Here is a 21647-nt window from a genome sequence, read left to right as displayed (position 1 = left end):
TTGCGAAAGTAATGATTCGGATTGTACACGTTGAGAAATAATGTCGTTGATAAAGTAAAGCATGGCAAATTCGCGGCGTTCTTTGAGTGTTTGTATATTAATGAGCATGCAACGTGCTTTATACGATGGAAGAGGAAATGTCGTCCAGTTTAGTTTACGAAGCGCGTACAAAATAAATTGTTTTTGGACTGATTCGATGCGTTCTTCGTACAGGACAGTGTATGGGTTCCATACTATGCTGCAATATTCCAAAATTGGCCTGACATATGTATTGTATAATGATTTTATTGTGTAAGGGTCTTCAAAATTGTAGGTGAAACGTTTAATAAAGCCCAGCATACTATTTGCTTTATTTATTATTGTATTATAATGTTCTACAAATGTGAGCTTGGAGTCTAAGATTACGCCTAAATCTCGTACAATTTTGAATTTTTCTACAAGTTGGTTGCCTAAGTGTATGTCTATGGGAACATTTGAAATTTTTCTGCTGAAGGTTATTGAGTTGCATTTCTTTACATTAAGTTGGAGTAGACTTTTGCTACACCACATGTGGAATATATTTATTTCGTTTTGGAATATTTCAGTGTCTTTGACATTTCTTATTTCCATGAAAAGTTTCATGTCATCTGCATATATAAGCACTTCAAGATGTTTGAGCATAAAGGTAATGTCATTAACGTACAAAATAAAAAGAAGAGGGCCTAAGTGGGAACCCTGGGGTACGCCAGAGGTGACAGAAAATTGGTTCCGAGAGTATATTCTGAAAGCGAACTGTTTGTTGACGTTTCGTTAAATATGATTCGAGCCATTTCAATAGTTTATTTTCTATGCCATATTTTTGCAGTTTGAAGAGTAATAAAGGTATGTCAATACGGTCGAATGCTTTACTAAAGTCTGTGTAGAGTGTTTCCACATGGTTGCCATTGTCCATTGCATTTACAGTAAATGTTACAAATTCTAAAAGGTTTGATGTTGTTGAGCGGCCTTTATAAAAGCCATGCTGCTTGCTTGTTATTTGATTTTTGATTTGCTGAAATATTTTGTCATTTACTAGTTTTTCGAATAATTTTGGAATGCATGATATAATGGCAATCCCACGATGGTTTCGGATGTCCGATTTAGCGCCTGATTTAAAAATTGGAACTAAAAAGGATGATTTCCATATTTCTGGGAATGTTCCGTTTTTCAGTGACATGTTGAAAATATGTAGTAGTGGTAGAGTGAATTCTTCTGCTAGATTTTTTAAAAATATTGGTGCTATTCCATCCGGTCCAGGTCCTTTTGATGCGTCCAAGTTTTTTAGTGCAGTGGTAATTTCGTGTTCAGATAGTTCGTGGACGGCAATGTCATTTGAAAATTCAGGTATAAATGAAAAGTAGTCGCGGTCGCGGTCTGTTTCGGAATATGAAGTATAGACTTCTTGAAAGAATTTTCCAAATAAATTGCAAATTTCAGTATTGTTATTTCCTACATGTCCGTCAAAATGCATTTGGGATGGAAAGTTGCTACTTTTCAATTTCGTTTTCACGTAATTGAAGAAATTCTTTGGATAGGTCTTGATTTCAGTCTCGATTTTACGATTATATTCTTCATGTGCAGTGTTAATGGCTATGTCGAGTTGGGAGCAAATATCCAGATAGTTTTGCCGATTTGTAATGCTATGTTCTTTCTTGTAAATTTTATGTGCCTTTTGCTTTCTATTTTTTAAATTTTTCAGATGTTGGTTGAACCATACAGGCTGGTGGCCGCCATGAGTTCTTCTTCTTCTTTTTACTGGTACTGTTCCAGAGATTAAATTAGTTACAATTAAATAGAATTTAGTCACTGCTTCGTTGACATTTCCTTCTATACTCAATACAGTTTGCCAATTTATTCTACATAGTCTACGTTTGACTTCTTCGAAGTCAGTTTTATGGTATTCCGGCACTTCCTCATACTCCAAGTCGTTCGGGGAAGAGTTTTGATGAATAAAAATTGAATATTCGATTGCTGTGTGAAATACTTCATTTTTCCATAATGGAGTTAAAGATGCATTAACACAGAAGTCTTCAGTGCAGTTCGTGAATAAGAGGTCTAAATATGAATTTTGTTTATTTTTTACATGGTTGATTTGGTGCAGGCCAAATTCAGATATTTTGTCAAAGAAGTATTGAAGTGTTTCATTTTCGCCTACGACAGGGAGTAAGATAGATTCGTTTTCAATGTCTACGATGAAGTTGGTGTTACGTTGATTAAAGTCGCCATAAATATGCAGTTTTACTTCAGGTTCCATGTTTGACATGATAGATTCTACAGTTTGAAAAAATAGTTCAAATGATTTTTTGTGAGCATTTTCAGGTGGAAAGTACACAGAGGAGAATATGTGCACTTCTCCTGATATTACTGCTTTTGCCCATATATGTTCAAATTCTATATGTTTAATGGTTTCTATTTCTTCTGAAGGAAAGTCTGCGTTTATGGCTATAATGACTCCTCCTCCAGACTTTTTATTACAAAGAGACAAATTACGGTCATGCCGAAATACATTAAATTGATTTCCAAAAATTTCTTCGCTTCTTACGCTTTCATCCCAGCTACTTTCTGTTCCAAGAATTATATTAAAAGAAGATGAAATTAGTTTTTGTTGGATTTCTTTCATTTTTGCTGGGCTTTTCATTCGATTAAAATTTTGGCAATAGACCAAAATTTCAGTCGAATTCTGTTGTGGATGCGAAGAAGTTTTTGGAATATTTAAATTACTTACAGTTATATTTTCTTCCTCTATAGAGGGCGTCGTTACTTCCAAAAATTCGACGTTCCAAATTTATGCGTAGCTTCGCGGAGTTGTTGAAGGCGCCTGGTTCTTTCGCTTGATAAAAAGGTATAAGGTCTAGGATTCGCTCCAAGCAAGCGATGCGACCTGTAAAGCATGGTTTATTAGGTAGAAGTTTAGTTGGTTTTTGAGTATACGATCGCTCGAAAAAGACAAGATATTGTTTAGTTTTTGGTTCTTTTTAAACTCTGGGTAGCCGGCTACAGAGAGTATCCTACTTTTTTCTAAACAAAAGCAATTTGAACTCCACACAGCCGAACGGAGGAGTATTGCCTAGAAAAGCTAATCCTATCTGCATAATGGTCCGGATCACTATTTATTACGACATCATTCAGACAAATTTCTCTATTTCTTTTCTACGATATACTATCGAGTGATAATACGTTGTACAAAGAGTATTTCCTACTTTCCATACCGGATTGTTTGTGAAATACACGTATACGAACGATAACATCGAACATTGAAGGGAAATATTAAGGATCGTTAACCTGATGCACGGGTTTGTTTGCAAAAACCTAAATTAAAATTAGATTCAATTAGATTCACTAAAACAGACGCGGCAAATTTTCAGTATGTATTGACCCGTGATTATCGATACTAGTGAGAATAAGGTTTTTGGGGATAATTTCCGAACAACTATTTATTGAGAAAATTTTTTAATCGAGGCTTCTATACAAAGTGAACCGAAAGATTCACTCTGCAAGCCACAAGCAGTTCCACGCGCGCGTCGTTTGTCCCCCTTCCCTGTCAGCATACGACCACAGATCCTAGCCGATCTTCACTAATGCCACTCTCGTTCGAAACGATACTGAGACAGACTCCAATCCGTCAACCTGTCGAAGTGAACGAACTGCCAGCGGTTGGGGATAGAATCCGACCCAGTCCCGAGTTTAAGCAAGAACGGAAAAAGGTGGCCTGTACTCCGGTTGGCACCGCGGAGAGGTAAGGGATAGAAGTTCTGTATCAGAGGTGAATGGCGACATCGATTGGCCTCATGTTGCATGATAATACAATGGTTCAGTGTATTTTCACCGATTAGCTGTTTGTGTTGATCGCTCCAGTTATTTTTTTAATATTTGACGTGATTTGTGCCGTTTAATCGTCGTTTATCGTATCAGTCGATCTTAAACTTTGTTTGCGCCCTTGGTATTGTGAAGTTTTAAAGTGTTTTCTACAAATTTTGTTTTGTGTCGTGAAAAAGTCCAGTGAAAATCGAGATTGTTTACATCACCGGACCTGTGTGTAATTACCCACAAAAAATTCACGCGCTCATTTCGCCATCTGCACGCGAGTAGAGGAAAGTATTTCCCACCATAACTTGGCGCACAGTGAGACGAAAACGAAAAGTCGGATCTAGGGCGGGTAGAAAATCGGCATTATGACAAGTGCATGCGATCACTGCGCGAAAACCGTCAAATCGGACGATGACTTTATCGAGTGCATGGGATTTTGCAAAAATGTGGTGCATATGCAGTGCGGTAAACAACTCAACAAGCCGTTCTTGAAAAAACTTGCCGAAAATCCAAATTTATTTTGGATGTGCAATGAATGTGTCAAGTTGATGAAGTTTGCTCGCTTTCGCGACACCGTTTCCTCGCTTGGATGTGTTATCGCTGCTATCGCTGGGAAAACGGATGACGTCTGTGCTGAACTAAAGGCAGAGTTATCAAAAAATAACCAGCAAATTTCGCACCTCGCCAGAAAGGTTTCAACAGCCACTCCAGTCCGGCCAAATTCCGGTACATCTCGACCACCTCAGAAACGTCGTCGCGAGGATGGTCCTGATCCGAGCAGTATTCTTGTCGGCGGTCGAAAGCTAGTCGATAATAGCAACATTCTCACGGTTCCTCCTCCCACTCCGTTGCTCTGGATGTATCTTTCCCGCTTTCATCCCAGCGTTAGCAAGGAGACAGTCGAAAAAATGTCCAAAGAAGGGCTAAACTGCAACGAGGAAATAAAGGTCATTCCGCTTGTTAAAAAAGGCATAGACGTCAGTACTCTGAACTTCATATCTTTCAAAGTTGGAGTTCACCCAAAGTACCGTGAAGCAGCTCTTAACCCTGACACATGGCCGCAAGGCATATTGTTCAGGGAATTTGAGGATAGCCGTACCCAGAACATTTGGTGCCCACCGACTGATTTTCCTACGCCTTCGGAAGCCGCATGTATTCCGCTAAGTCAACCCGGCCCATCAACCCTACAGAGGACTCCGCAACGATTGGCAATGCCACTATACCAAGCTACACCGCCATTGTGAAGGAGTGTCGACACTGATCGCATACTGGGACGCAATGCAGTTGGTACAATGGAAGCCCTCGATCCCCCCGCTACAGTCGAGCCCTTGCAGCCAGCGTTCAGCAGTCGTCCCGGTCCTGTATGTGTGGGTGGAGAAGGGGTCTTCCAAGCCGCCTTTCTCGGCAAGTATTATACAAATTGTAACGATACAACGGTTAAACCGATTCACGCTTCTAGTTCATCGTCCAACACTCGCCGTAAGCTACTACCGTCCCGTTCCTGCTCTCCGCATCGCTCCATCGGGGTTCAACGCATACTGGGACGCAATGCAGTTGGTACAATGGAAGCCCTCGATCCCCCCGCCACAGTCGAGCAATTGCAGCCAGCGATCATCAGTCGTCCCGGTCCTGTGTGTGGGATGGGTGAAAGGGTCTTCCAACCCGCCACAAATGGCAAGTATACATCTGATCCGAACACTTCAAGCGCTGATGTATTCTTCGCTTCCAGTAATTTGCCTTTTGCTCTAACATCTTGTGACGAGATGTCAACTATTTCTGTCGCCGATGATGATCGCTGCATTCTGGAGCGCGATGCAGTTGATTCGCCCTCTGCAGAACCTGATCCGTCATCCAATAACATCGAGATTTACTACCAGAATGTTGGTGGCTTAAATTCATCAACGGACAGCTATTTGCTCGCGACCACGGGCTGCTGTTATGACGTCATCGCCTTAACCGAGACGTGGCTCAACAACCGTACTCTGTCTCAGCAGGTGTTTGGTTCAACATTTGATGTCTTCCGCTGTGATCGCAATGCCCTCAACAGCCGCAAGACATCAGGTGGTGGTGTACTCATCGCCGTTCGCCATGGTATAAAAGCCCGAGTGATCAACGATGAGCGGTGGGAGAGCTCCGAGCAAGTGTGGATATCAGTGAAACTTGCCGATCGCAATCTCTTCCTGTGTGTCGTGTATTTTCCACCTGACCGAATTCGTGATTACAGCCTGATCGATGTACATCTTTCCTCCGTTTCTTTCATCACCTCGATCGCTGCCCCATCTGATGATATTGTTATACTGGGCGACTTTAACTTACCTGGCTTGACCTGGTGCCCAGCAAGTAATGGATTTCTACGATTGGATATCGAAAAATCTGTGCTTATCAACAATGCCAGTTGTATCTTGGACAACTACAGTAGCGCAACTCTTCGGCAAATTAATAATATCATCAACGAGAACGGACGTACATTGGACCTCTGCTTTGTAAGTGCCCGGGACTACGCTCCGTACTGCTGCGCCGCTCCGACACCTTTAGTTCAGCATGTGCGCCATCATCCCCCACTACATCTTGTACTCGCTGGTAACCTAGGAGTGAGTTTTGAAGACGTCTCAAGCTCTATCGTCTACGATTTTAAAAACGCTGACTACGACAGCATCGTTAGCACGCTGTTGGATATAAACTGGGACGAAAATCTTAACAATGATGACGCGAACGAAGCAGCGATGACGTTTTCTAATATTCTTAACTACCTAATCGACCGTCATGTGCCAAAACGAACAGTCAGCACAAATCAACACCCTCCCTGGCAATCAACAGTGCTTAGACGATTAAAAACTGCCAAACGAGCCGCATTTAAAAAGTTCTCGAAGCATAAGACACTTGCATTACGAAACCACTACTTTCAACTCAACCACGAATACAAACAGCAAAGCAGACGTGCCTTTTTTAGATATCAGCGAAACGTCGAACGTCAACTGAAATCCAAGCCCAAGTCGTTTTGGAAATATGTGAACGAGCAGCGTAAAGAATCCGGGTTACCATCTTGTATGTCATTAAATGGAGTTTTAGGCACCGACACTAAGGAAATTTGCCAATTGTTTTCCGACAAATTTTCAAGCGTTTTTTCCGACGAGAACCTTTCCCCACAACAAGTCGCTGCCGCTTCAAATCTAACTCCTTCTCTAGGACGAACCATCAACCGAATTTGTGTCGATAATGCTGCCATTCTTGCAGCAAATTCCAAGCTGAAAGCATCTAGTTCCCCGGGTCCAGATGGCGTTCCTTCGATTTTTGTCAAAAAGTGCATCAGCGGGCTTCTTGAACCACTTCGGCGAGTCTTTGTGCTATCACTCAATACTGGAACATTCCCTTCCTGCTGGAAAGCAGCGCACATGTTTCCAGTTCACAAAAAAGGAAACAAATCGAACATTGACAATTATCGAGGAATCTCGTGTTTAAGTGCAGTATCAAAACTATTCGAGCTGGTTGTCTTAGACCCTCTTTTCTTTCACTGCAAACACTACATTGCAGACGATCAACACGGATTTATGCCTAAACGATCGACAACGACTAACCTGCTCTCGTTCACAACATATGCAATGGATGGATTCGCTGACGGATTGCAAACCGATGCTATTTACATGGATCTATCTGCGGCCTTCGACAAAATCAATCATGATATCGCAATAGCGAAGCTGGACAAACTCGGTATTCATGGACAACTTCTGCGCTGGTTTCGTTCCTACCTCGATGGAAGGCAACTTCAAATCAGCATTAAGGACTGTCTATCTACACCATTCTTCGCTACATCCGGCATCCCACAAGGAAGCCATCTCGGTCCAGTGATATTCCTCCTCTACTTTAATGACGTCAACATCAAATTACAAGGACCCCGCCTTTCTTTTGCCGACGACATGAAAATTTTTCAACAAATACGGGATAAAACCGATGCCGAGCTTCTTCAGAGGGAATTGGACAGCTTTAGTACGTGGTGTGATCTAAACAGAATGGTTTTAAACCCGAGCAAATGCTCAATCGTTACGTTCACGCGGAAACGCCATCCGATTCAGTTTAACTACCATCTCTTCGACTCGAGTATTCCAAGACACTCTAACGTCAAGGATCTCGGAGTCATCATGGATTCGGCACTAACGTTCAAACCACATACATCATCCATTGTGGATAAGGCTTCAAGACAGCTTGGGTTCATCTTCCGAATAGCGAAAAACTTTAAGGACGTATACTGTTTAAAATCTCTCTATTGTGCGCTGGTTCGCTCAACACTGGAATATTGTTCTGCTGTTTGGAACCCTTACTACCAGAACGGTGTCGACAGAATCGAGGCCATCCAACGCCGGTTCATACGCTTTGCACTCCGACATCTTCCTTGGCAAAACAGATTTCAGCTGCCGAGCTACGAAAACCGTTGTCAGTTAATACAGCTCGATACTCTAAGCATCCGGAGGGACTGCTCTCGAGCCCTGTTCGTCTCGGACTTACTGCCTGCCAGGGTGGATTGCCCTACAATCCTCGGACGCCTCGATCTTCAAGCTCGCGTTCGAGCTCTGCGCAATAACTCTCTTCTGCGAGTCCCATTCAGGAGAACTAACTATGGGCGCCAGGGCGCTGTTACCGGACTCCAGCGTGTGTTTAACAGTGTGGCGACGGCGTTTGACTTCAACCTGACAAGGAATTCGATAAAAACTAAAATAATTCGTATTCTGAAATGTAATTAGTTTAAGTAACCACCATTGGGACCAAGGGGTCTGTTGGTGACGGTACAACAAATAAACAAATAAACAAATACAGCTTGCCAACCGGAAAAAAAATTAAAAAAATAAATAAAGACTACAGAAAAATTATCAATACGTTTACAATGAAATTCAAGAAAATAGAATATAAATAAAAATTATTTACAATGATGATTATCCTCAGTGTTAGCATTAGAAAGTGAATTTTTATTATAACGTGATAGTCTTGAGAACTTTTGTAACATGTTATGTAAAAAAGAAACCCCAGCGTAAAAAAGCTTTTTCAAATGCCGTGTCAAATAAACGTTTTATAAAAAAAACTATTTTGATTAATTTGAATCGCGAAAATCTAATAAATCGACAGATCTTCTTCTTTTAGAGTCTTGAAAAGGTTTTATATGAATAAACATGTGCCAAAACCGAATATAATTTTTCCTACGCATACTAACAAGCGTTAAATTCTTACACATGCTTAAAAAAGTTTATTGAGCCTTAAGGTTGGACAAAGAATGCGCAAAATTCGCAAACGAAAAAAGCAGTTTTTTCCACACCGTATGTCAGATCTTCATAAAAATCAATCAGCGTATGTAGAATGTTGTTACAGTACTGCTGATTGATTTTTATGAAGATCTGACATACGGTGTGGAAAAAAACTGCTTTTTTCGTTTGCGAATTTTACCCTTTCTCTGTCCAACCTTAAGGCTCAAGTTACGTTCTTTGAGCATGTGTTAGAATTGAACGCATGGTAGTATGGGTAGAAAAAATTGTGTTTGGCTTTTCCATCGGATTATCCATTTAAACCTTTTCAAAACTCTAAAAGAAGAATAGTCGATTTATTAGGCCACCACGATTCAAATCATACAAAATAACTGCTAGAAAAACTATCGGTTTAGCTAAATAATGCTTTTGAAAAAGTGGCTGCGATTTTTTGTCACACTATCACACCGTGCTGGGGTACGCAACACAACTGCGCAATGAAACACCACAGCCACTTTTTCAAAAGCACCATTCAGCCAAGCCGATGATTTTTCCAGCAGCTTTTTGCATGATTTGAATCGTGATGATCCAATAAATTGACTGATATTCTTCTTTTAGAGTTTTGAAAAGGTTTAAATGAATAATCCGGTGGTAAAGCTGAACACAATTTTTCCTATGCATACTACCAAGCGTTCAATTCTAACACATGCTCAAAATAGGTAACTTGTGCCTTAAATAATGTTCACCCGTAAAACTCGGCAAGGATGGTCCTCCAGTATAAAAATCGGTTAAAAATAAATCGTTCGCAGGAGCATCCGTATATCGTGATGTTCAAGATTAAAAGTCGGCTACCAAAAACTACTTTGTAGCATTCGGATATTTTATCCGGTTTTTATACTGAAGGTTTTTTTTATCCGACGCTTACAAAGTAAAGTCTCAGTCCGATTTTTATAGTTGAAGTTTGTATCCGGTTTTTATATTTTAATATATATGAAGCGAGTTTCACGAATCATGTTCCATCTTTGCGACTTTTATTTTCGGTCGCTCAATTGTACCTTACCTTGATGTTATGTTTTTCCACAATCCGTCCTACCCAGTTGAGTAATGACTTTTCAATGCCACTAACTGCATGCGAATTTACAAGCTTCTGACCGTCAAAGCTTAAGGCAATCAACCAAATTAATCCTAGTGTTAGTTTAGCGTTACCTGAATTTATATCATCACTGGATATATTTACTAGCCTAACACCATACTCCTGAAGAACCGCTAGTGCCTTGTTTAGATTATTAATCTGATGTACTCGCATTGTGCCTTTTTCACGTTTCTAGAACAATAAAAAAACACGAACTTATAAGTAACCATTTGAATCGATGGGGACAAAATAACTTCTCACGATGAACTGAGCGCAGAACCATATTATTTAATTTGAAATATCAACTTTGCGCGAGCACTAATGCTGCATAACAATAAAATTTATGTATGTTAAATAATTTTAGCGTCATTTGCGAGGGCCGAGTCTTATATACCAATCGACGATTTGGGACAATGTCTGTGTGTATGTGTTTGTAACGGACAAACTCCCATTCGTGTGTCTCAGCAATGGATAAACCGATTAAAGATGGGCGAGTGAATCGCGAATCGATCAAAAGAATCGACTATTCAAAAAGAGTAAATGAACCGTGATTCTTTTTTAAAGAACTGCGATTCACTGAAGGAGTGACAATTTATTATAAACTCAACGAGAACCAAAAAGAACCGAAGGAGTTTGCCATGATTATGAATTACTCTACAATAAACGAACACGAGGAACACATGATCTCTGTTCGTCGTACACGGAATAAAATATCAACTCATAACAAATTTAAATTTAAGAATAGTTGTAATTTCAAGGGAGAAACTAATCTTGAAAATGGCAGATTTTTTTGTGAAAAATAGCAATTTTTATTTCAAATGAGTACAAAACTGTTTAAATTGAAAAATTATCTCGAAAATTTAACGTAGGGGTAAGGTATCTTAAACAAAGAATGTGTATGCAAAGTTTGAAATAAATCGGTTAAATAGTTTTTGAATGACAGTGATACCGCAAATCGTGTTTTTCCAGAGACATTGTACAAAAAGTTTCGTCGCCGAGTCGCTTGTCGATATTTATGTTATTAAAATGATACAATATAATGTACCAAAGTGTTGATCCATTCGCTTCACCCAAATTTCCAACAAAAAAATTCTGCGTGAAAAAATAGTTTTTTTTTCACGCTGAAAACCGCACCCCCCTACCCATATCGCCTTAACGCCTAATAAATATATTTTTCCCTTTTTTCAAACATTTTTAGAAGTACTGAAATGAATCGATTCAACAGAGTGGATTCAGTTTAGTGAGTGAATCGGGCACGATTCGCTCTCCAAACTGAATCGGTTTGCCCATCTCTAGAACCGATCTTATCAAAACCAATTTTAAATGAAAGGCTTATCACCCAAACAGAACGCTATTGAATGATTTTTGATTCTGATGTTTAGTTTCCAAGATATGAATGTTTGACTGTGCCAAAATGGCGTTTTTTGCAGTTTTTTTTAGTTAACTGCCGAAATTGACGACATAGATGGCCACTTTATAAATTCTGAGACAGCTAATACGAATACCTTTCGAACGAGCTGTAGACTATTATCAAAAGAGATATTTAACATTATACGGACGAAAGATTTTTATCATTTTCCATAGCAAGAAATAAGACCAAAAACATGCAATCCATTATTAAGGCCAAAACGGCTAGTTTTTGATCAATACAATCTTGGGAGAATTTAATGGATGCAATATACCCTTTTTTTTGGTATTGTGTTTTTTCTGATTAATCCACCTACGAGTGAGATATTTTCGTAAATTTTCTTGGAAGTGAATGTAATATCTATTTTGAATACTACAAAAGTTATGGCTTGTTGTTAGTCGATTACTCTTTGTCGCCGATGTATTGTTCAATAGGGTAATTTGGGGAGAGATGCCGCACATTTCTTAAAATCAATCCTGCATCGAAGTTAACCATTCAATATTTGATAAAATCATTTTTATCAATTGCGACAAGTTTCGAAAATACTGTGAAATGGTTTTTTTCATGAAAAAAAATTCATCAAATTTCCATGAACATTTTTTTAAAAAAAGGTCATTGCTGGTGAGATGCCGCACCATGCTCACAAACTGAAAAATGGCGAACAAAAGTATTTTTAGCTATCATTAATGTTTTTGTGATTAAGGATCTTCAGCTGAGTTTCATGAAGTTTGATTACACCTATAAATCGGCCAGCACCTTCATTTTTCTTAAGGGGGTAATACCATTTCTAGAAACATTTTTTTATTCAGCATTTTAAAAATATTTTATTTTTACAACCTTGTGTAACGGTTTAGTTGGAGTAACTTAATTAAGGCTACTGTTTATTTATATGTTTGAACGCATGTGCGACAAATGTGTGTTTTTGTGATTAAGGATCTTCAGCTGAGTTTCATGAAGTTTGATTACACCTATAAATCGGCCAGCAACTTCATTTTTCTTAAGGTGGTAATACCATTTCTAGAAACATTTTTTTATTCAGCATTTAAAAAATATTTTATTTTTACAACCTTGTGTAACGGTTTAGTAGAAGTAACTTAATTAAGGCTACTGTTTATTTATATGTTTGTACGAGCGACATATTGGTAAGGATTCTTTAAAAGCAGTTTTTGGTTGTTTCTTCCAACAATGTATTTATATAAATTTGGTTTGTTCTTGAAAGATTCACTGTGTCGTATTTAATGATAACAATAAGTATAGAAATGTATTGTTTATGTATAATACAAGTGGTAGCAGTGTAAATAGTGTTAGACGGAATCAATTTTTATAGTCGAATGCAGATGAATGCACTACACCGCATAATACAACGTCACTACAAAACTTGGCACTAAATTTGCAATACATATCGAAAGCCCGTATTTGGGAATACAAAACTGATAGCTCCCAAATAGTTTACGATGTCTTTTTGAAAATGCATTTTCAGATATAGTGCACTTTATATTCGTAAATGTTGATTTTGCAAACCTCCATAGGTGCCAAAGTTTTCGGGTAAAAAGGAATAATAAATTAACACCAAACATGAATTCAGCGACGTAAAATTACCCCAATATGAAGTTTTTATCAAATTCGGATCCCTTTTGAGGTTTTGACCGACTTTTTTATGGAAGGTGATCACTGTGCGAAGACTGAATTTGATAAACATATGAATAAAATTGAATTTTCTTATTTTTTCCTTTCATCTAATTCCATTTCACACATGGTTAAAAGTCCTTGAAACATTTTTGAAGTCGTAAATTGAAAATCCAAACTTTAAAAATAAGGTTCAATTTTTGGCACGGTTCCGGTTTTGGCAACAGCAAAAAATAAAATTGTTGCCAAAAACGGAATCCTACTGTACTAGGATATGAAAATCACTAGTTTTGAACATTTTAAATGCACATGGGGAAGTAAATGCGTCAAAATCGCAAAATTCACTTTTTACAGATAAATGTTGCTTGTTTTTCCGAGTTATTAGGACTTGAAAATCAAAAGTTTTGAACATTTGAAATGCACAACGGGAAGTAATTTCGACAAAATGGAAATTTAAAAATGCGTTTAAAATTAGAGGTGTGCCCAGGGCCGCGCCGGGCCACGCCGACGGTTGCAGGTAAAAATAGTAAACAACTCGTAATAACAAACAATGTTTATCTGCGAAAAGTTGAAATTTTTTCGATTTCGATGCATTTACTTCCCAATGTGCGTTTAAAATGTCTAAAACTATTGATTTTCAACACCTCGTAACTCGCAATAACAAACAATGTTTATCTGTGAAAAGTTGAAAATTTTTCGATTTTGACGCATTTACTTCCCAGTGTGCGTTTAAAATGTCTAAAATTATTGATTTTCAACACCTCGTAACTCGCAATAACAAACAATGTTTATCTGTGAAAAGTTGATTTTTTTCGATTTGGACGCATTTACTTCCCAGTGTGCGTTTAAAATGTCTAAAACTATTGATTTTCAACATCTCTTAACTCGCAATAACAAACAATGCTTATCTGTGAAAAGTTGATTTTTTTTTATTTTGACGCATTTACTTCCTAATGTGCGTTTAAAATGTCTAAAACTATTGATTTTCAACACCACTTAACTCGCAATAACAAACAATGTTTATCTGTGGAAAGTTGATTTTTTTTTTCGATTTTAACGCATTTACTTCCTAATGTGCGTTTAAAATGTCTAAAACTATTGATTTTCAACACCTCTTAACTCGCAATAACAAACAATGTTTATCTGTGAAAAGTTGAATTTTTTTCGATTTTGGCGCATTTACTTCCTAATGTGCGTTTAAAATGTCTAATACTATTGATTTTCAACACCTCTTAACTCGCAATAACAAACAATGTTTATCTGTGAAAAGTTGAAAAATTTTCGATTTTGACGCATTTACTTCCCAATGTGCGTTTAAAATGTCTAAAACTATTGATTTTCAACACCTCTTAACTCGCAATAACAAACCATGTTTATCTGTGAAAAGTTGAAAAATTTTCGATTTTGACGCATTTACTTCCCAGTGTGCGTTTAAAATGTCTAAAACTATTGATTTTCAACACCTCTTAACTCGCAATAACAAACCATGTTTATCTGTGAAAAGTTGTTTTTTTTTCGATTTTGACGCATTTACGCATTCCTAATGTGCGTTTAAAATGTCTAAAACTATTGATTTTCAACACCTGTTAACTCGCAATAACAAACCATGTTTATCTGTGAAAAGTTGATTTTTTTCGATTTTGACGCATTTACTTCCTAATGTGCGTTTAAAATGTCTAAAACTATTGATTTTCAACACCTCTTAACTCGCAATAACAAACAATGTTTATCTGTGAAAAGTTGAATTTTTTTCGATTTTGACGCATTTACTGCCTAGTGTGCGTTTAAAATGTCTAAAATAATTGATTTTAAACATCTCTTAACTCGCAATAACAAGCAATATTTATTTGTGAAATGTTGAAAGAAATACAATTATCTCATTTTCTATATTTCCAATTATCCGCCAAAGTACGGTATCCAATATTTTACCCATTTTCAATACCGGTTCATTGTCGACATGTCACATAACAAGCAAACCTGTTTTTCTATTGTCGCGACCGTTCGCAAACGAACATACATGTCACAGTTCAGTAAATGTACAGCCGCTTAACAAACCAGTTTTGTTTTGAAACATGTACAAATTTTATGACATGTCACGGGGAAAATGTATCGTGTCATAGTACACGCGCTTGTGTCACATGTCGCAAGAATCCGCAACTTGTACATGTCACGAGTAAACATGCGACCAGTCACCAGATGACTGGTCATAACCATGACATTTTCCAGCTATGGTTTCAAGCGATGTTTCAGTATCACATAGTATCTCAAGATCGTGGCTGTCGATCCATTGTATGTATGTGCAAATCGTACTGAACATGTAATATTCATTTCCACCACTGTATTGAACATAACCAGCCATGGAATCGTAGTCTGGACAAATGAGACAAGCACAATTGCACCACTAGGTGGATTAAGACAGGTTTTTTGGGAATTCGTCGAGGTGAGACGAAAACGTATTATGATTAATAACGAGGATAACACTTTCCGAATATAAAGAGAAATTTATGAAAAATGACGATTTCCATTCGACTCTAGCAGGTTCTGATCGATTTTGATGAGCATTTGATTTTTGTTGTATGACCAATTATATGTATAGGTCAAATGTTTAAAAACAGTAAATTAAGGTCAAGATAGCATTATTTTGAAACCGCCAATTTCGGAGGTTTAGTATCTTCGATGAGTTTTACAAACGTAAAACAGCACATCATTTGATAAAATAATTTTGACGGTATATCGTCCAAGAAGTATTTATGGTGAATTTTCTCAGGTTAATAATCATGACTACAATAAAGTCTCAACAAATTCGCTAAATACACGAACTCTGTTACTATTTTCTGAAAAATTAATTCTGCATGATTTTAAAGCTTCAAAAATTACGGTTTCGGAATTATGCCGTTTGGACAGTATGATCGATTTTCACCTAACCGAATTTCTGGTTACGCCGCTAATTTCAAGTAAGTAGAAAGTCGTTCTACACTCGTTCAAAAGAAACTTCTTCGAATGCTGAATATCTATTATAACACATTGAAACCCCGATTTTATCAGCCAAAAATGAACATATGTTTGATGGGCTCTAGCAGACGAACAAGACTGAATTCGAGTAAATCCTTTCTTGAGCATGTTTTCCTTATCACGAAGTTATGCGAAATATGCGAAAATAAAAAGTTCATCATAATCAGAAATAGTTATCAGACTACATCAAGGGACGAGAAGAATATTTTAACAGCATCAGTTTATTATAAAGAAAAAAAATGCCCGATTTAGTCAATGTCCCCATTTTGTCATCCTAAAATACACCATGAGACTGATAAAAATGGGTCTTTATTGTATGTATTATTCGCTGTGTTTCACATTAATAGGTACATTTCATTTTTGGAGATTTTTTTATTGCATCGAACTACAACAATTTTTAGGTAGTTTTCGAGGGGTTATTTTATAGACTTCTTCTAAAATTTGGCGAACCTATTCCAATTCGTATACCAATTAATTGGTATACTTAAAGGTTTATATGTTGCAGATAGAGAAAATTCTGAAATTTTCAGCTTTTTTCCTACACAATATTACGAAACCTTATTAAACAATTTTTCCAAATAAGTTTGTGAAAATTATAAACTATTTGAAATTTTTTAATAGTTTTATTTTTTATTTAACCGTGATGATAGTGACCATCGCTTCACAACGTAGTCTATTTTTCATAGCTTGCAGTGAGCACGATCTCTCGAATTGCTGAACTGAAAATTATGGAATAGAAATTAATTTTTAGTATTGTTTACAGATTTAACTCGCCGCGCAGATGGCTCTGAATTAGACCCGCTGGTGCCCTGAGACGATTTCGCTAGATTTTCAGAGCACTGTGCACCCAGTGCATTAACGCAAGTGACGGAAGGTTATCGAGAAGTTTCGTGAAAATGAAAATTCCAGTAATGATGATGATTTTCCGAAACGGTTCGTTTTCGAGAGGTTTTTTAGGATTAGCGATAATAATTCAAATCAATGATACTACTGGGAAGTCACCTTTAGACAAAGTCGATGTCGAAGTAAAATTTGAAACTATGCACGCATGCACTTCAGAGATAGCGTGATATCAGGAGCTGCGATTTCATTTCAACGCCTTTTGTGAAAAGGGCGATACTTACAAATGTAAACATAGGGCTTTTTTCATACATGCGAATGAGAGCTTTGAAACGCAACAAAATTAACCTAAAAATTTTGACTCTACGATATTGCTTTCTTAAACTACAGCAAAAAATACAACGGGCGAAACTGTATTTTTGTTTGTTTATTTAAAGTTTCGCCCTCCACGCTCCATGCAAACAAACAGGGCGATACTTTTTTGCTAGCAGTTTAGAGGCGAAACTGTTATTTTCGTATTTTTTTTAGGATTATCAAGCTGATACCAGCTGTAAATAGTAACAATGATCTCTATTGAAAAATCACGGACGAAATCGGTGGTGCAGAACGGTAGTTATTGTAAAAAAACGTAAGGGCGATACTTCAACGCTGATAGGTGGGACCGAAAAAGTAAACAGTAGCCAAAGGGGCGATACTATCATTTTGTCAATTTCAATATCAAAAACAAATTTTAATTTAATAATTTCAAATGCTTTATGAAGTATTGGGTTTCGATCACTGAATCATGCAATCCAGGATGTAAAAAAACACAATAGTTCTTAAATAGGAAATAAAACCAAGTCTGGAAATATTCACTGTTGATTTTCTTTGAATTGTATCACTGCTAGTATCGCCCTTTTCAAGAAAAAGCGTTGATTTCTTAGTTCTCAGTCGCGTTGGAATTTTGAGTAAAGTATAAACTTCAAATCGGTTCAAAAAAAATTTAAATTTTTTTGGCTCAGTACAATATATAACCCCTTTAGGAAAATTCAGTTTTCCCACCACAATATAGATATTTTTTTAACAGAGCATTAACAATAATTCGTTGGTATGTCTATTTTATGGGCGATGTTTTCGCTTTCCCATTGATTTGGTTTGAGATTTCTAGCACTGATGTTGTCATATGCTGATTTGAGCGATTCTCTGAGTCCTGCCACTATCCCACTAAATGTTCTCAAACGATATAATATCCGAAGAGAGTGATAAGTTATAAGAAATGTCTCATCACACTGTTAGGTGGATTAAAAGCGTTTTTTTACAATAACTACCGTTCTGCACCACCGATTTCGTCCGTGATTTTTCAATAGAGATCATTGTTACTATTTACAGCTGGTATCAGCTTGATAATCCTAAAAAAAATACGAAAATAACAGTTTCGCCTCTAAACTGCTAGCAAAAAAGTATCGCCCTGTTTGTTTGCATGGAGCGTGGAGGGCGAAACTTTAAATAAACAAACAAAAATACAGTTTCGCCCGTTGTATTTTTTGCTGTAGTTTAAGAAAGCAATATCGTAGATTCAAATTTTTAGGTTAATTTTGTTGCGTTTCAAAGCTCTCATTCGCATGTATGAAAAAAGCCCTATGTTTACATTTGTAAGTATCGCCCTTTTCACAAAAAGCGTTGAAATGAAATCGCAGCTCCTGATATCACGCTATCTCTGAAGTGCATGCGTGCATAGTTTCAAATTTTACTTCGACATCGACTTTTTCTAAAGGTGACTTCCCAGTAGTATCATTGATTTGAATTATTATCGCTAATCCTAAAAAACCTCTCGAAAACGAACCGTTTGGGAAAATCATCATCATTACTGGAATTTTCATTTTCACGAAACTTCTCGATAACCTTCCGTCACTTGCGTTAATGCACTGGGTGCACAGTGCTCTGAAAATCTAGCGAAATCGTCTCAGGGCACCAGCGGGTCTAATTCAGAGCCATCTGCGCGGCGAGTTAAATCTGTAAAGAATACTAAAATTAATTTCTATTCCATAATTTTCAGTTCAGCAATTCGAGAGATCGTGCTCACTGCAAGCTATGAAAAATAGACTACGTTGTGAAGCGATGGTCACTATCATCATGGTTAAATAAAAAATAAAACTATTAAAAAATTTCAAATAGTTTATAATTTTCACAAACTTATTTGGAAAAATTGTTTAATAAGCTTTCGTAATATTGTGTAGGAAAAAAGCTGAAAATTTCAGTATTTTCTCTATCTGCAACATATAAACCTTTAAGTATACCAATTAATTGGTATACGAATTGGAATAGGTTCGCCAAATTTTGGAAGAAGTCTATAAAATAGCCCCTCGAAAACTACCTAAAAATTGTTGTAGTTCGATGCAATAAAAAAATCTCCAAAAATGAAATGTACCTATTAATGTGAAACACAGCGAATAATACATACAATAAAGACCCATTTTTATCAGTCTCATGGTGTATTTTAGGATGACAAAATGGGGACATTGACTAAATCGGGCATTTTTTTTTCTTTATAATAAACTGATGCTGTTAAAATATTCTTCTCGTCCTTTGATGTAGTCTGATAACTATTTCTGATTATGATGAACTTTTTATTTTCGCATATTTCGCATAACTTCGTGATAAGGAAAACATGCTCAAGAAAGGATTTACTCGAATTCAGTCTTGTTCGTCTGCTAGAGCCCATCAAACATATGTTCATTTTTGGCTGATAAAATCGGGGTTTCAATGTGTTATAATAGATATTCAACATTCGAAGAAGTTTCTTTTGAACGAGTGTAGAACGACTTTCTACTTACTTGAAATTAGCGGCGTAACCAGAAATTCGGTTGGGTGAAAATCGATCATACTGTCCAAACGGCATAATTCCGAAACCGTAATTTTTGAAGCTTTAAAATCATGCAGAATTAATTTTTCAGAAAATAGTAACAGAGTTCGTGTATTTAGCGAATTTGTTGAGACTTTATTGTAGTCATGATTATTAACCTGAGAAAATTCACCATAAATACTTCTTGGACGATATACCGTCAAAATTATTTTATCAAATGATGTGCTGTTTTACGTTTGTAAAACTCATCGAAGATACTAAACCTCCGAAATTGGCGGTTTCAAAATAATGCTATCTTGACCTTAAATTACTGTTTTTAAACATTTGACCTATACATATAATTGGTCATACAACAAAAATCAAATGCTCATCAAAATCGATCAGAACCTGCTAGAGTCGAATGGAAATCGTCATTTTTCATAAATTTCTCTTTATATTCGGAAAGTGTTATCCTCGTTATTAATCATAATACGTTTTCGTCTCAACTCGACGAATTCCCAAAAAAACCTGTCTTAATCCACCTAGTGGTGCAATTGTGCTTGTCTCATTTGTCCAGACTACGATTCCATGGCTGGTTATGTTCAATACAGTGGTGGAAATGAATATTACATGTTCAGTACGATTTGCACATATATACAATGGATTGACAGCCACGATCTTGAGATACTATGTGATACTGAAACATCGCTTGAAACCAGCGGCGGATCATGGAGAAAGATCCGGGAGGTCCAGGTCCTCCCGAAAATTTTCAACTTGTTAAGAAATTTTAAACTAGTTATAATTTTAAAGTAGCAACCCCTCACTGCATACTCCCTCCAGGCCGGTATGATTGACGATTTTTGGAGTGATTGCATAACCTTTCTATATGTGAAAGGAAAAAATGTACCAAAGTCCAAAGAAGTCAATTTTTGTCAAACATCTCAATGTTTCGTGCATTTTAAAGTCATTTGGCATCAAAAATACAAATTTGATTTTGAAATTTTTTCATTTCAGTTTATATCGGAATTTGCTGTGTGATTGCACTCTTTAACTCGTAACTCACGAACCGGAAGTCCAATCAATAAAAAATTCAATAGCAGCCGATGGGAAGGTTGTACCTTTCATTTGAGACTAACTTTGTGCAAATCGGTTCAGCCATCTCTGAGAAACAGAGGTCACTTTTTTTCCACATACACACATACATACACACAGACATTTTCCGATCTCGACGAACTCAGTAGATTGGCATATAACACACGGCTCTCTGGGTCGGGATTAGATTGACGAATTTTAGAGTGAATGAGAAAGGCAAAAACATTTTTAGCAAATGTTGAAAGTTATACATTTTTTTGGTGAGCAGTTCTATGTTTCATAGACATTAAATCAATTTTAACTTCGCTTCCTATTAAATAAAGACCCTTATTACAGTACATCTCTACAAAAACGAGATCAATTTGAAAAGAAATCTGAGGATTATGATTGATTACAGAACTCTGGAATTTTCTATTGGAATGTTTTCAGGCAGGAATTTGATATTGATGCTATTAGACAACTGTGAAATCAAGACCAATAGATCAGGTACATATTAGGACCCCATTCCGACAATTTATCAAAAGTCCTCATGATGTTTACAACAACAGGTTATCAATCTACGGATCAGATAATTGTTATTGTAATATTGAATTAAATCAGTCTGCATCAATAAATTTTCAACTTCAATCCAATATTTTTTTTGGGTGTAGTGGTTGTATGGTA

The 21647-nt window shown here is 36.9% G+C and overlaps 1 protein-coding gene across 3 annotated transcripts in view; it reads right to left on the bottom strand.

Annotated features, from left to right (window-relative positions):
* LOC131689751 (dystrophin, isoforms A/C/F/G/H) overlaps positions 1-21647 on the bottom strand; it is a 1859985-nt gene that overhangs the window by 1557286 nt on the left and 281052 nt on the right. For all 3 annotated transcript variants that reach the window (XM_058975046.1, XM_058975047.1, XM_058975048.1), the window contains one exon: positions 10114-10377. In XM_058975046.1, coding sequence (XP_058831029.1) covers positions 10114-10377 — 264 coding nt within the window. The remainder of the gene's footprint in view (positions 1-10113; positions 10378-21647) is intronic.

Source organism: Topomyia yanbarensis, chromosome 3 (genome assembly GCF_030247195.1).
Source record: "Topomyia yanbarensis strain Yona2022 chromosome 3, ASM3024719v1, whole genome shotgun sequence".
NCBI lineage: Eukaryota > Metazoa > Arthropoda > Insecta > Diptera > Culicidae > Topomyia > Topomyia yanbarensis.
Note: the sequence above shows the minus strand (reverse complement) of the source record. Positions and strands in the feature narration are given on the sequence as shown.